The sequence below is a fragment of the Theobroma cacao genome, chromosome 9 (genome assembly GCF_053813885.1).
Source record: "Theobroma cacao isolate CCN51 chromosome 9, ASM5381388v1, whole genome shotgun sequence".
Taxonomy (NCBI): Eukaryota; Viridiplantae; Streptophyta; class Magnoliopsida; order Malvales; family Malvaceae; genus Theobroma; species Theobroma cacao.
The window spans coordinates 1,241,279-1,255,665 of NC_142647.1; the positions used below are offsets into that span (position 1 = coordinate 1,241,279).

At 35.2% G+C, this 14,387-nt stretch overlaps 2 protein-coding genes across 7 annotated transcripts; one reads left to right on the forward strand and one right to left on the reverse strand.

Annotated features, from left to right (window-relative positions):
• The first annotated feature begins 3,644 nt into the window (after positions 1 to 3,644).
• LOC18587774 (Phox (PX) domain-containing protein) lies at positions 3,645 to 10,355 on the forward strand. Of its 5 annotated transcripts, none has more exons than XM_007011766.3 (11): positions 3,645 to 3,847; positions 4,080 to 4,256; positions 5,019 to 5,129; positions 5,481 to 5,579; positions 5,778 to 5,864; positions 6,580 to 6,688; positions 6,874 to 7,682; positions 8,170 to 8,334; positions 8,801 to 9,043; positions 9,223 to 9,441; positions 9,961 to 10,355. In XM_007011766.3, exons 2-11 carry the CDS (start codon positions 4,164 to 4,166, stop codon positions 10,168 to 10,170), a joined length of 2,145 nt encoding a protein of 714 aa, XP_007011828.3. In that variant the 5' UTR covers positions 3,645 to 3,847; positions 4,080 to 4,163; the 3' UTR covers positions 10,171 to 10,355. The 5 variants fall into 5 exon arrangements, with proteins under 5 accessions (XP_007011828.3, XP_007011827.3, XP_088665893.1 ...); XM_007011765.3 differs by having other exon boundaries at positions 3,645 to 3,842; XM_088809767.1 differs by lacking the exon at positions 3,645 to 3,847 and having other exon boundaries at positions 3,861 to 4,256.
• Positions 10,356 to 10,604: 249 nt separating this feature from the next.
• Positions 10,605 to 13,426, reverse strand: LOC18587775 (adenine phosphoribosyltransferase 5). Of its 2 annotated transcripts, none has more exons than XM_007011768.3 (7): positions 13,031 to 13,426; positions 12,828 to 12,938; positions 12,272 to 12,364; positions 11,474 to 11,623; positions 11,328 to 11,386; positions 10,998 to 11,070; positions 10,605 to 10,823 (listed from the first exon to the last, which is right to left on the reverse strand). In XM_007011768.3, exons 1-6 carry the CDS (start codon positions 13,119 to 13,121, stop codon positions 10,999 to 11,001), a joined length of 576 nt encoding a protein of 191 aa, XP_007011830.1. In that variant the 5' UTR covers positions 13,122 to 13,426; the 3' UTR covers positions 10,605 to 10,823; position 10,998. The 2 variants fall into 2 exon arrangements, with proteins under 2 accessions (XP_007011830.1, XP_088665894.1); XM_088809768.1 differs by having other exon boundaries at positions 10,605 to 10,887.
• Positions 13,427 to 14,387: the final 961 nt, after the last annotated feature.

Genomic DNA, 14,387 nt, shown 5'->3' on the forward strand with positions numbered 1-14,387 from the left:
AAACTTGGTTAGCCCCTAGTTAATTTTCATGTGGGTAACAATTTTTTTTTACATAATAATTAAGAAGTTATCAAAATTTGGATTTTCGACTTTAGATACAGAAATTAACTTAAAAATTTAATTAAATTTGATTATAACCAAATGAATAAATAATTTTCTTTCTAATATAAATGATTCAACAAGAAATGAAAATTATATAACAATTATTATTTAATGACGATGAAGATAGAAGCATCAATTATTGATCTTGAAATTGAATTCAAGTCATAAACAAAAATAAAAATTTAAGATGACGTATATATGTATTAAATATATATATTTTTTATATATAAAATCATACACTAATTATTGAAAAGAGACAACAAATACGTGTCGAGAGTATTAAAGTAGTAGCTAAAGCAGAAGAGAGGTGATGGTTTGGTTTGGGCAAATGGGCGTGACACCGAGTCCACATGAAAGTACGTCATGGGCTCAGAGCGGTTATACAGTTCAAAGGTACGTCATGGGCTCAGAGCGGTTATGCAATTCAAAGCCTCTTTCCCCTCCCCCTCCGTCGCCACCCCCACACGTAGCATTGATTAGCGTAATCCCCGAGGATGCTTTGCTTTCGAAACTGCAACGTATTCAACAAAACACCTCGAGCCTCCCTCGACACACCCCCTTTGCTTCTGCTTTTGCACCCTTCGTCCCATTGAAATTGCAACTGCATTTCCCAATCAGGGAAAACGAGATTTAATTGAACTCTACTTTACCCTCTTCAAAAACAGTAGAAAAGGTTTTGAGAAAAAGGAAATGGGGAGCGACCAAAGACGGGACCAAATTGGTTTTCTGGTACTGATGGGATGTGGTAGGCTGTCGTTGTAACTTACGGGATATCATTAGTTTAGAGTGGATGGAAGCCTAACATCATCTTCTGTAGTTCTTTTCCATATATAAATGTACATTTTCACTTTTCACTTCACAATAATTCTGCGTCTGCTGCGGCTTTTTCCTTGTTTTCTCCCCCACACCTGCACTGCACCCTCCTTTTTCTTTCTATCTCTATCTTCCCTCAATCTGTTCCTGAAAATGAGATGGCGGTGATGGTGATCAGATGCACGCATGCAGCCGAGGTTCTCTTTGTGATTTTCCACAGCTTTCTTGAACTGTGTCGAGAAAATCTGCATTCCCATGCAATGGTATACATACAACATTCGGCACCGGGAAAACACAGTTCATGAGAGCTGTGGAAAATTACTGAGAGGATCTTCTTTTGATGAATCCTCGATGGTACTAGTTAAGGGAAAATGGTTTCCACTTTCAACTCACTGTAGTAATTAATTAACATTTGTTGGCATTTCCTTTTCCTTGTGTACATGCAGGTGGTCTCAAGATTTCACATCAACAGTCAATGGATTCAAGAAAAGGGTTAGCAGCAGACAGACTTTGGTTCAATCTGCTTTTCATTTTTTTTTTTGCTGAATAATTATTAGTTTCATGGTTCTTCCATACCATTTTGTATCTGAACTGATAATATATTCATATCCTCTTCTTGTTCCAGAGATTAATTAACTAGAATCATCATTTCATGCCTGCAATTCCAGAATGTACACAAACAATACAACTTCTATTGCTATCATTTCTTTCTCTTTTTCTCTGCAACAACAGCTCGGAAAATCCATCAACTGTTGATTCGACTCTTGTCACCTTTTTCCCAGACCTTTACTTTGTTTGGTTTTGCAGAAAATATAAAAAGAAATTAAAAAATAAAATAAAAGACTTGAATTGTATTTATTTGGATGTATAAAATATTACCAACAATTTTTTAAAGCCATCGTCCTTCAAACTTTTCCTGAACCAAATGCTTTATAGAGGTACGCAGGATCGAAGAAATTAATGACGAAGGCAAAAGGTGGTTGAGAAGAAGACTTTTGCATATGAATAATTAGCAAGCTTGCCCCCGGGCTTGATTTTCTCTTGGTGCATTACCTTACGTCAATGCAAAGATATATAGTACCCCCATTCATTTCTAAATTTACTATACAAACAATTAAGTCATTAGATTTAATGTCAATTGATCATTTTTATCGATATATGATAATGATATAATAAGTACATTTAATCAAGTCAACTGTCATGTGATTATATTAACTTATTAGATCATATGTCACGTGAGTATAAAAATATAAAAATTATTTAATTTTTATTAAGATAAAAGGTTATTTGGGTATAATTTAAAAGTTAAAAACTCACTAAAGCAGAGATTGGTTTACTATTTGAGCCTTTCTAAGGATGTTGAGGTAATTAGTTTTGTAGGGTGAGGAGGTCCTTTTGGCTCATGGGGTGAGGAGACATGCGAAGGTGTAGACGTCTTGTCTTTGATAAAGGCACTGAGGTATATCTGCCCCCAATCCTCTCTCTGCATGGACATGCCTCAAACAAGCGTGATCTTCATGATTTACCTGTCCCGAGCTCTCGACACACCCCGCCAATTGCTTCACTGTCATGAATTAATCTCTCTCTTTCAAGCCGATGAGAGAGGACATATCGTCCTTTGCTGTATTGATGATGTCCTTTATCTCAGTCATTCGACCAGGTTACATGATTTCCTCTCCGAATCAACTCATTCAACATTCCAGGATTGATAGTTGACCATTGCCACAAAACCTGTTCAATCCGCCACCTATCTAGAACTTGAATTTTGACATCCCAACATCAGTTTGTTAAAGACAAAATCAATTGATAGGATCCCTTTGTTGGTAGTATACTACAAATTTTTTCACTTTACGTTTTCTGCTAAGGAGGAAAGAGAGCTTGTGAAGCATATGTAGAGCATCTTAAAACACTAATCATTAATTGTCAAGTAGTTATACTAAACCTATAACATATCTTGCATTCATTGACAAATGGAAATCTGCTCTAAAGATGTGTTGAATTTGCCATCTTTTCATCTGAATTTTTAAACTTTCAACAATATGAAACAAAATTTTCTTCAACCTCCATGGAGCATTGTGAAAGTTCAAATTCCACTTAATCGTATATAAATAGTCATTTTCAATCAATAAACAATGAGAGTTTTGTTCATTTAGAGGCAGTAAAAATAACAAAAACTTCTTTAATTTCAATTAATTTTGCAAAATTCGAATCACCTTATTCCTAATGTACCTTAATTGATTAAACATAATCAACCGTTAAAATTATGGCACATGATGGGTTCATATAACCATCAAGAAACATACAAACTTTTTCAAAGTGCTATTTTGTTCTTTTCTTTGAGAAGCAAAAACCATCATCAACTGAAGTGGAACTAGGATCGCATATAGGTCAGATTTTTGGGTTTATTCACATGAACCAATATATATATATATATATATAATCTTTTAAGAAAATACACAAAAAAATCCCTTAATAAAGAAAAGGGGCTATAAAATAAAACAAACCAACCCATCCCATTCCTTGAAAGCCCAATTTTCCTTGAGTAAGCCCAAAATAGTGGACCACCAACCCCTGAGAGTCCAGAAATCCTCAGTCTGTACCTTCTCAGGTCCAGTAAGGATATTAGGCCCATTAGGCCCATGTTTAAGGTCCATGAACAGGGCCAGGAAAGGGGTCAAACCTTTTTGGAACTCGAAACCCGAGGCAAAGCAAAGGCAAGCATCTGTTTTTTTCCGTTGTTGCCGTGACGGTGAATGCAAGTCCAGAACAAGACAGTTAGGTAACTCCGTTCTTTATTACCCCAAAAAAACAAAAATACTAATAAAGGGAAAAAAAAAAGTTGAGGGGAGAGAAGTGCGACGGAATTTTTGGCATCGAGGACTTAAGAGAAGACCCGAGAAAGAGACAGAAGTCGAAGCAGGAGGGAGGTCAGGTGGACGCACCACGCTCACGGCTCAATCTAGCCAACTTTCTACCCTTTTTCTTCTTCTCTCTGTTATAATGCGCCGTCTTTTTTTTTTTGGTTCTTAGTTCTAATTGAATTTAAAGTAAAATTCTTACGGCCTACACCTGTTTTGGCGCTTTGCTCCAGTTGTCTACTTTTCCCTCCCTCGATCCGATCACCTAAAACCCTAAAGCTGTTTCCTTCTCTGATATTTCGACAGCGGGGAGCCTTTGTTTGATGTTCAATTTCGATTCGATAAGAGAGATAAAGAGAGAGATCGGCGTCGTTTTGTAGGGAAGAAACGATGATGCAGAGACGGAGTCCACCGAAGCACAGGCACGACGGGACTTCGCCACTGCCTCTCGGGATGGATTGGAGTCCGCCTCCTCGTAAATGGGTCAGTTTTCCTTCAATTAATTATTTGAAATTAGTTTGGAATCTGAATTTGCACTCAATTTTGGAGATTTTAAGAGTTTAGTTCATGGAATTCTAGGGTTTTAAGCAATAACTAGTTTTATTTGAGTGAGTTTATGGTGGATCACGATATGTATAAAAGAAAAAGACGATCAATTTGGCAAAGATGAGGTTAGACTTGATTACTAGATTGTTTCAGTGACTTAGATAGTTACTTATCTTAATCTTAATTGAAATTGACAGGGCATTTATTGCTTTTACATGCATATAATATATATATATATATATATATATTTTAAATCAGCTTTTAAATACAATAATCTAATAAATTTTAGAATTTTAAGTTATTTTGGTTCCCATGTCTTGAAGTGCTTTGTTCATATGAGACCTCATGAGCTGGATTTTAAGCTTTTACAGAGTTCCCATTGGTCCAGGAGGTTATATTATACATTTTTTTGGCTGAAATTGTGATAGTAGTTTAATTGATCTTGATGATCAGAGAACTCAATCAAGAATCTGAGACATCATCTAAAATTAAGGTCCATGTTGTAATCTAATCTTGACATAGATTTACATTTTGAATACCAATTTTTATGGCTTTTTTTAGTTAGACAAGATGAGGGTAGGACAGTTTTTTTTTTTTTTGTAGTTTATGTTCTGATTCTTTTAGTAGATATTTTGGCAGTCTAGAAAGTTTTGATTTAACCTTGGTTTTAGCACTTACTCGTTGTACATATATATGCAGAATGGGAGGGAAACTGTTTGGCCACATGATCCTCGAACTGGATGGAGTTATTGTGTTACAATACCTTCTTGGATTTTCCTTCCAAAATCAAGAGATTCAGATCCTGTAGTGGTAATCATCAGCATCTATGTCAATGGCAAATGTTATGTTGTCCTGTCTATGTGGTTTGGTGATATGTTGAATTCTCTTTCATGATACAAAAATTTCAGCCTCACCATTTCTATTATTAATTTTGTAATGGTTGGGTTATGGATCGAATGTTACAGTCAGAAAATTTTCAAAAATCTGAATTAGCATTAAGTCTATTTGGTAGAAATATAAGACTCTTTGGACTTCATTTCAAATTTTGTACAGATATCTAAATTGGCATTCTGCATAATCATTTGATAAAATGGATGATCTAACATTTAATTCACACTAATATATATGCCATGGTTCTCTATTAACATTCTTAGGGGGCAGTTTTACAGGGTACAGGTTGGGGTACAATCACCAGAGGGTGTTACAACTACACGTGGAGTATTGAGAAGATTTAATGATTTTTTGAAGCTATTTACTGATGTAAGTCCTTGCATTTTCTTTATGTTGCAGTAAGAACTCCACTATTAGTAATTAGAATGTATGTTAGGAAACTGAAGCTGACCATTGTGGCTTAATTGTTTGATCATAACTATGGAAACAAATGACATGCACTCTGATTAAAATATTGAATTACAACTGAGTTGGGACTTCTTATATTGTTATGACTTTCCTCCACAGCTAAAAAAGACATTTCCCAAGAAAAGTCTTCCCCCTGCTCCACCCAAGGGGCTGATGCGTTTGAAAAGCAGAACACTGTTGGAAGAGGTAGGCAATAAGTTTTTTGCTTTGTTTTTTCCTTTTTCTATAATGCTTTTGATAGAACTGCTGTAGTATCTTCCTTCCCTTTATCATCCGGAACAAGTGGAATAACTCTATCGCAATTCTCATTTTTTCTTCTTTAATGATCCCTACTAGCCATTTTTTTCCCTTGTAGTTGCTTATAACAGATTAACAGTTCATCCTTTGATATCACACATAGTTTTCTACGGGCATCCGTTCAGCATAATTTTGCCCTTTAATCTTTTTGCCAAAATTGTGACATCTCATTGTGGTAGGCTATATTGGCCGATGCATGTCAAAAATTTCTAGGTAACTGAGCACTTGATAAGTCAAACCCATAAAGATGGTTTTTTCAGTTGTCTAGTATAACTTGAAGGATCCTAGAATTATTGATCTTTCTAGTTTTTAATCCTTATGTCATCCATAATTTTCCTTCTAAAATAGTATTGAATTAGAGTTTTAATTTGATGAACATATATTCTTGAGTAAATTTTTTTTAAGTTCAATAATGAAAGGTCTTTCTTAGGCATTATTTAATGAAGTTGCTGGTGAGTAGCAATCAATTGTCTAGTGATGCAAATTTGTCTTTTTTGGGAAAAAAAGAAGAAAAAAATGGAAGCTTCCAAATTAAACCTGTGGATGTCTGACATGTTTATTATCTGGGTGACTAATATCCTCAAAAGGCTTAGTTTTGTTGCAGAGAAGGTGTTCGTTGGAGGAGTGGATGACAAAGCTGTTATCTGACATTGATTTGTCAAGAAGTGTCACAGTTGCATCCTTTCTTGAACTAGAAGCTGCTGCGAGGTCTTGTATGTGCAATTCTACTTCATTAACAGGATTTTAAGACTTAGTTATCTTGTCTTCTGCAATTTACGAGTAAAAGTGGACGTCTAATAGAATTTCAGTGATATTTGGATGTTTAGAATATATATATATATATAACCAAGCTTAGTTTCATCTTTGGAGTTTTTACATTTCATATTATTCTTTTCAGCATTCCAAGAGGTAAACGATCACTCTTCGGAAGCAAATGTTGCTGGAAATAACACAATTTCATCACTTGAAATTCCTCCCAGTTCAAGCATATCTCATCTTGCTGGTAGTTCATCAATCACATCAGATTATGGTAGTGATACTGCTTATGAGACCTCTGAGCTTGGGACTCCAAGGTTAGGGAGAGATGACAGTTCTGAAATTGGTTTGGGAGATCTGACATTGGATGAAGATTTGACAGGTTCAATAGAAAAATTTGTTAAGTATGGTATGTCAAATATTGATGAGGGACTATTTATGGGACAGACAATTTTGGAGCAGCTTGAAGATTTTCCAAAGCATAAATCACACACCAGAAACATCAACAATACTCTGGGGAAAGATAGTTGTAATGGAAATGGGTCTAGAGTTTCATTTCTTGCTGGTAATGGGTTGGAACTTTTTTCTGAGCCAGAGCCAGCTAAGATGGCTGGTCATACTCGAAAGCTATCAACTGAAAGTGTTGGAAGTGATGTGAGCTCTTTGAGAGGTAGTGACATGTCCAACTCTGGGATTCCAAACTTATCTGTTGATGGCTCTCTTGACCTTCCTGGAACTGCAGAAGTACTATGTACCATGGGAACTCTTGGAAACTCTGTTTCTCAGTTTTCAGGTGATACCCAAATAGTTATTCCATTGGATCAGCGTCATAAGATGAATAGGGTTCTTTTGACCATGCAGCGGAGACTTGTCACTGCAAAAACTGATATGGAGGATCTCATAGCAAGATTGAATCAAGAAATAGCAGTGAAAGGTTATCTTAAGACAAAGGTTTGTGGAAGCAGTTTGATATGCTTTCTGAGATTAATTTTGAAAGTTATCATGACATAAATAGTTTGGTATCAATATATTTGAGATATTTTCAGTATTTAGGGCTATTTGCAAAGATTTGTTCATAGTTGTGAAGCTGACTTTTGATATTTCAATATACTGGTTTCCCTTTTCTTTCAATATTGAGCTTTGTTTGTTCTAGATTCAGATGAATTGTTTGCAAAAACAGGAAAGTGTTTATGGTTAGTTTTTGTGTTTTGTGTATGTATCAGCGTCGCATTTCTATTTTTTTCTCTCTTTTGGGTTAACTATGTGTGGAACTGTGTCAATTCCTGCAAATTTTTACCAGAGACCTATATATAATTTTATTAAATCTCTGTCTGGTTGTCTTTGGGTGCTTTATACCCCACTAGGGGCTGAATGGGCTTTATCCTTATTAAATATATTAGCAATTTTGAGGTTGAGTTAACAAATTGGAGATGCTCAGGTTAAGGATTTGGAAGTGGAGCTTGAAAGCACCAAACAGAAAAATAAAGAAAACCTGCAGCAAGCTATCCTGATTGAAAGAGAAAGGTTTACTCAAGTGCAGTGGGAAATGGAAGAACTTCGACGGAAGTCATTGGAAATGGAGTTGAAGTTGAATCCTAAACAGGTAATGCAGTTAACTTGCTTTTTATTCTTTTTCGTAATTGCTATGCATATGCACACTTGATTTTGATGCTTTGTACAGATTTTTTGTCAATTAAGGTAAACAATGAACTTGGCCTGATAAATTATGCTTGGAGAGAGATCGCTTAAAATTGGTGATTGTATGTTTCTAGCTTGTTTGATGTCTTCTGTCAATTGAAATATAATTCAAACTCTCTGCCTCTCACATGTCCCACAAAATAAAATGTGATACTAATTATCGGATAGGAACATCATGAACCTGATCGTTGAAGTTGGATTCAAAGGTCATTTCAAATTCTTTTTGAAGAGTTAACAAAAATTATCCTTCATTGCTTTCCCTTGGACAAAAGTTCAAAATCGTTTCTGAGACAATTGAGGAATTTCTGCCCCTTAACATAAAATATTGTGAATGTTTAATTATTCACAATTAACAACAAAACTTGAGACAGGATGAGAAGCAAATAACAGAGACAATTATTCGGTCTGCTGATGAGGAGAAAGATGCAATGCTGCAAGAGTTAAATGCTACTAAGGAGCAGCTGAAGAATATATCAAGGCAATATGAAGAGCTAGAGGCAAAATCAAAAGCAGATATTAAACTTCTTGTTAAAGAGGTTAAGTCTCTTCGGAAATCCCAAAAACAACTGAAGCAGGAGGCTGGTCAATCACTGTCAGAAAAATCTGAAGCTGAGGTAACTGTCAGTAAAGCATTGTTTACATGCTAAGTTTCTTCTTAATACATTCAACCAAAAAAAAAAACTTATTATCTATTGAAAATTTACATCTTTAGGGGTTCTAGAGATATATTAGGTATAGTCAAAGCAAATCGTTGCTTAAGTTCTCTGCTATTTGTATTCCATTGATTTTTCAGGTACAACCACAACAGGAAAGACAATTCAGCAAGCATGTAAGAACTGCTAGAGAAAACCTGTTAAATGAATGCCGGCATCTTCACGACCGACTTCTCCAATGCACTGTGAATTTGTCCGCAGATGATGATGAAAATTTAATCAAGAATTATTCCTTAGTTGAAGATGCATTGGATTTGTTGACTACATCTGATGATAAAATCACCACCCTACTTGCAGAGGTAACCTTGCTTTTTGGCTATTTTCAACTTGTTCAACTCTTGTACCTTGAGTCGATTTTCAATACGGTCACTGTCAGTTATATTTGGTTTTAGGAATTATTTAGATAGAAAGTAAAAGTCTGTTTTGTCCCTTTTCTAATACCTGATTAATATTGTTAAATGAAAGGCTTTGTCACCATCATAGTAACACCATTAATGGACTCCTCCCTTTTGTAATACCTGATTAATGTTGATAAATGAAAGGCTTTGTTCCCATCATGGTAAACACCATTAATGGACTTCACCCTTTTCTAATACTTGATTAATATTTGATAAATGAAAGGCTTCGTCACGTTTAATAGCCTTCCGACTTTAGTCCCCTCTTATCTCTCTTCCCTTTTCCCTGCCCCCCTCCCCCACCCATCTCTCTCTATCTCTCTCTCTGTTAAATTATTCATGTTATTTTCCATTCTTTTATTGTTTAGACTTCCATAACTTGTGCACTTACTACTATTTCTTTCCCTGCACAAATTTAATTAGGCACAACTATTAGCCCAGGAAGGTAGCACTGCTGCTGACGACCACTACGATACAAGAATAGATGATGAGTTGAGGAAGATCATAGCAGACATCTTCACCGACAACGCTAAATTAAGAAAGCAGGTGAATTCTCTCATACGGCATAGACTCAAATGTGATATCATGTCAAAGAATAATGATAAGGAATTAAACAAGTCCTCAGAAAGATGAAATGGGGTTATGAATATTTGTAATTTTTTTGTCTTACAAATTATCATAAGGTACCCCCAAAGTCTCGATTACAGTTCCCTGTAATCAATTACATGCTGCTTTAATTGCATGATCTTAACAACTATACTTGTGAATTTTGTGTTTACACGCATACCAGTAATGCCAGAGAAGATGCCCTGTTATGATACTTGTTCTATTCTATCTTTTAATCACTTTTAATAACAAAGAGAGAGATGAAATGAAAAGCATCAGAACAGTATATTCCCATGTCTGGAAAGTAGACAATTCTTCTGTTCATATGTGTAATTTTTTTCTTTTTTTTTTTTAACTTTGTTTTGGGTTTTATTATTGGAACAGCTTCTGTGTTACCTGTATCATGAGTCTGAGAAAATGGAGAAGACAGATGAATCATAGTTATAAGGAAACTTATGAAATATGGAGAAACAGCATTTCTTCATTGATGCTTTGTTCACAAATGTGGATGGAAAACATAATTTCATGCCTAGGGAAAAAGATTGCACAAATCTCACAAGAAAAAGAAAGAATCATACAAAATGAGCCTTGTGAGGGGCACTCATTTGCCCAACAATTAGAAGAGAAATATATAACCAGCAAACCCATTGCTCTCATGCATCATCATCATCATCATTTATCTGCAAATCAGCAAAAGGAGACAATTTCCACGATCAGCATAAGCTAACACATGATTCCCATAATCTGGTACAAAAGCCATAATCAGGCCTCAGCCATGCATGGACAATATTTACGTACATACATACATATATATATATATATATACACTGTTTGATTACACAATGTAATAATACCTTAATAACAGCCATCTACTTCACGTGGCTCCACAAGAATATAAAGCGGCTTTCCATCGAGCCTACGCTGTCCCTGAAAGGGATTACAATCATAAAAAGAGAATCAAATCCATGCACCTAATCAATCCTACTTTACCAGGGAAACAAAGGGTTAAAACTATCACATTCTGTCTTTCTAAAAACAAGGGTAAAACTCCAAAGTTTTTATCCTTGTCTCCGACAGTCACAAAATGTACAGAGAAATCCCCCAATTCATCACATACTTTTTTTTTTTCTGAATGAGTGAAATAAACAAGATGAAGGAAAACATTGGAATGGGGAAGGGATTACCTGGACCTCGCGGAGCCCGATAACGCAAGCGCATTCAACCACTTCAGCTCCAACACGTTCTATTCAAACAAGTAAAACCTCATGTTTAAGCACAATTTTTGTGAGTAAAGCTGGAATTATCAGCAGCAGGAAGCAAAGCGTTTTACCTAGGAGTCGTATGGCTGCTGACAGAGTTCCCCCTGTTGCTACCAGGTCATCGATTACTATAGCACGTTCTCCCGGGTGAACAGCTTCAACGTGCATCTCCAAACAGTCAGTTCCATACTCCAGCTCGTAAGCTTCAGCAATTACTTCACCTATATATACATACAAAATCCAAAATGCATGAAGAAAGAATGCTGAAAAGATTAAAAACACAAACCCAATCACGGATGGAGTCCATTTTTCAATTATTGTGATGAGAAGGGCATGCACTTAGTCTCTATGGATAGAGAGATTCATACCCACAAAAATGACAGCAATTAATATTTAATACTACCATAAGATCAAAATCTACTTTTGCAATTTGTTTTCTGTGTTACTGACATTCAGATGATACTACTACTAATACTTTTTTTATTTACTGAAATATGTAATGCTGATCGTGATGAGGTCATGCCTGAATGATTGACAGCACAAAAACAGTCTTTCCATATTAATTACAGTTTTTTTTTTTACTCAAAGCCACCCCCACCCACCCTTGACCAGTTGGATAGCAACTCCTTTCAATCATTTCAATTGATTTTCCTCCTTCCCCCAAATGACATGTACTTTGAATCCACATGCCTCTCCTAACTTTATTTAAAAAAAAAGAAAAGAAAGGAAAATGGATGGATCGGGTTAAATGCATTAACAATGAGGTTATTCACTTTATTGAATATCGACAAAAGAGGAAAAGTATAATTAAGCAGCAGCAGCAGCACTATCTCCATTCTTACGCTTGAAACCCCTTTCTAACATGGTACCTGGTAACTTTTTGGGTTTCCGAAGAGGAACAAACTTTGCACCAATGGCCAGGGCAATGGATGGACCAAACATGAATCCTCTGGCTTCAACTCCTGCAAGATGAAAAAATTTTGCAAACCATGAGATTGAGTGCTGAGAAATGAAGGGGAGAAACGAAAGCCATGAAACAAACCCAAGCTGGAGAACAGGGCGGGGATTGATTAGAAGCAAACCTAGGAAAGGACAAAATGTTTTATGTAAATGTAAAGATTCGAAGGCTTCTTCCCGAATGGAAAAACAGAAAATTGGAGAATAAGTAATGGCGCAAACATGCACATGAGAAGAAAAACGTTGGTTCTTGAAGAACAGGGGATTGATTTTCATATGATGTAGCAGCTGAAACAAGAGAGAATGAGTCCCCGAAATGAACAAAAATCAATATCAGACAATAAAGTCTAAAAAAAAAAAAAAAACACTGACAGAAAACACGGAAACAAAATGCTGGGTGTTAACCATTTCAGAAACAGAGAAGAAGGAAGAGAGTGTTTGAGAAGGAAGGGACAAAACACACTGTACCAGCAACGACAGAAACACCCATGTCTCTGTAGCGATCGACAAAGATGTCGACGGTATCCTTGAACGCCTTGTGATCCAGCAACAACGTTGTTATGTCCTGGAACATAATCCCTGTTTACCAAACAAACACAAAAAAGTTGCTCAAACAAATGAAATCCCAACCCCAAAACAAAGAAACCAAACAAAAAAAAAAAAGAAAAAACCTTGTTTTGGGAAGTGAGGAACCACCCTAATGGCATCAGATATGGCTTGAAGCCTTGGGTCTCCTTTCAGTCCGTTCTCCGCTGCAAACATTCTTTCTTTCTTCCCCTAACTCTGTTTTTTTTTTTTTTTGTTTTCCCTTTCCTTCCTCTGCTTTCTTTCTCTTCAATGGCTCAAACTCAAACTCTATTTATAACAAGGATTTCTGCTCAGAAAAGATTTATCTTGGGGTCCCCCTCTGTCTCTCTACCTCTCTGTTAAGCAATGAATCAGACTCTTTTAAGGGAAGGGAAGGTGGGGGTTTTGGATTTTCCCTCCTAAAAACTGAACTGAAAGATCAAATCTTTCTCTCCTCCCTATTGTTTATACGTGAGAGAGAGATAGAAGGTAAGCGCATTAAATACTATAATCTTTTGTCTATTTATGTTGGCCAGACCAAAGCACCATTGCTCCGAGGCAATGTTTTACTCTTGTCACGCTGTCTTAAAGCACGTGTGCCACACGCTTCACGCATAACCCATGCTCCCATTAAATTCGCCGTGATGGGTAGTAAATACAGAGTATTGATAATGGTAATGAAAACGGATTCTTTCTTTGGATTTTTACACATTCATGGCAATTCCCAATCTGAATTCCATATTTATTGCCCTTAACATCAACCTGTCATTCTTCCTCGCATATCTAGCTCCATTTACAATTCAATTCTTCCAATTTTTTCTTTTCAATTTCAAATTATGAATTTGCATTTGAAACCAACCTTTTTCCTTTATAACACTTAAATTCAAAATGCAAATAAATATATAAAATTTATGTTTATTAAAATTTTTATATTTAATATATTATCAATGTATTTTACCCTTACATGTCATTAAATCACATGATATCTTTTTATAAATATGTAAAGACAAAAATTCAGAACAAAATTAAATTTTAATTATAGTTCTTTAGACAATATATCGATTTGTATGTTAAAATTTTATTTTATACAATCTTACGTATGCAATTTTTTTAATTACATTTTATTGATAATACTCTTAAAAATTTATAAATTACAATCAAATTTATAAAAAAGTTATAAAAAAGGTATTATTAAAAATATATTTAATAACGTATTTTTAAAATGTATTTATCTTATTGATAATATTTAATTTATTAATAATATATAAATTTATTTATACATAAACAAAGCATCTAATATAAATTTTTTTATCAAATATAATGAGTTAAAAAAATAAAGGTTAAAAAATGGAGTTTCCATGACATCATCAACAAAGAGTTTTGGTCATTTGGACAAATCGTTGTCCTACCATTTTTTCTGTCTTCCCTTTTGGCATGTCTGCCACCGAAGAAAGTGGGAAG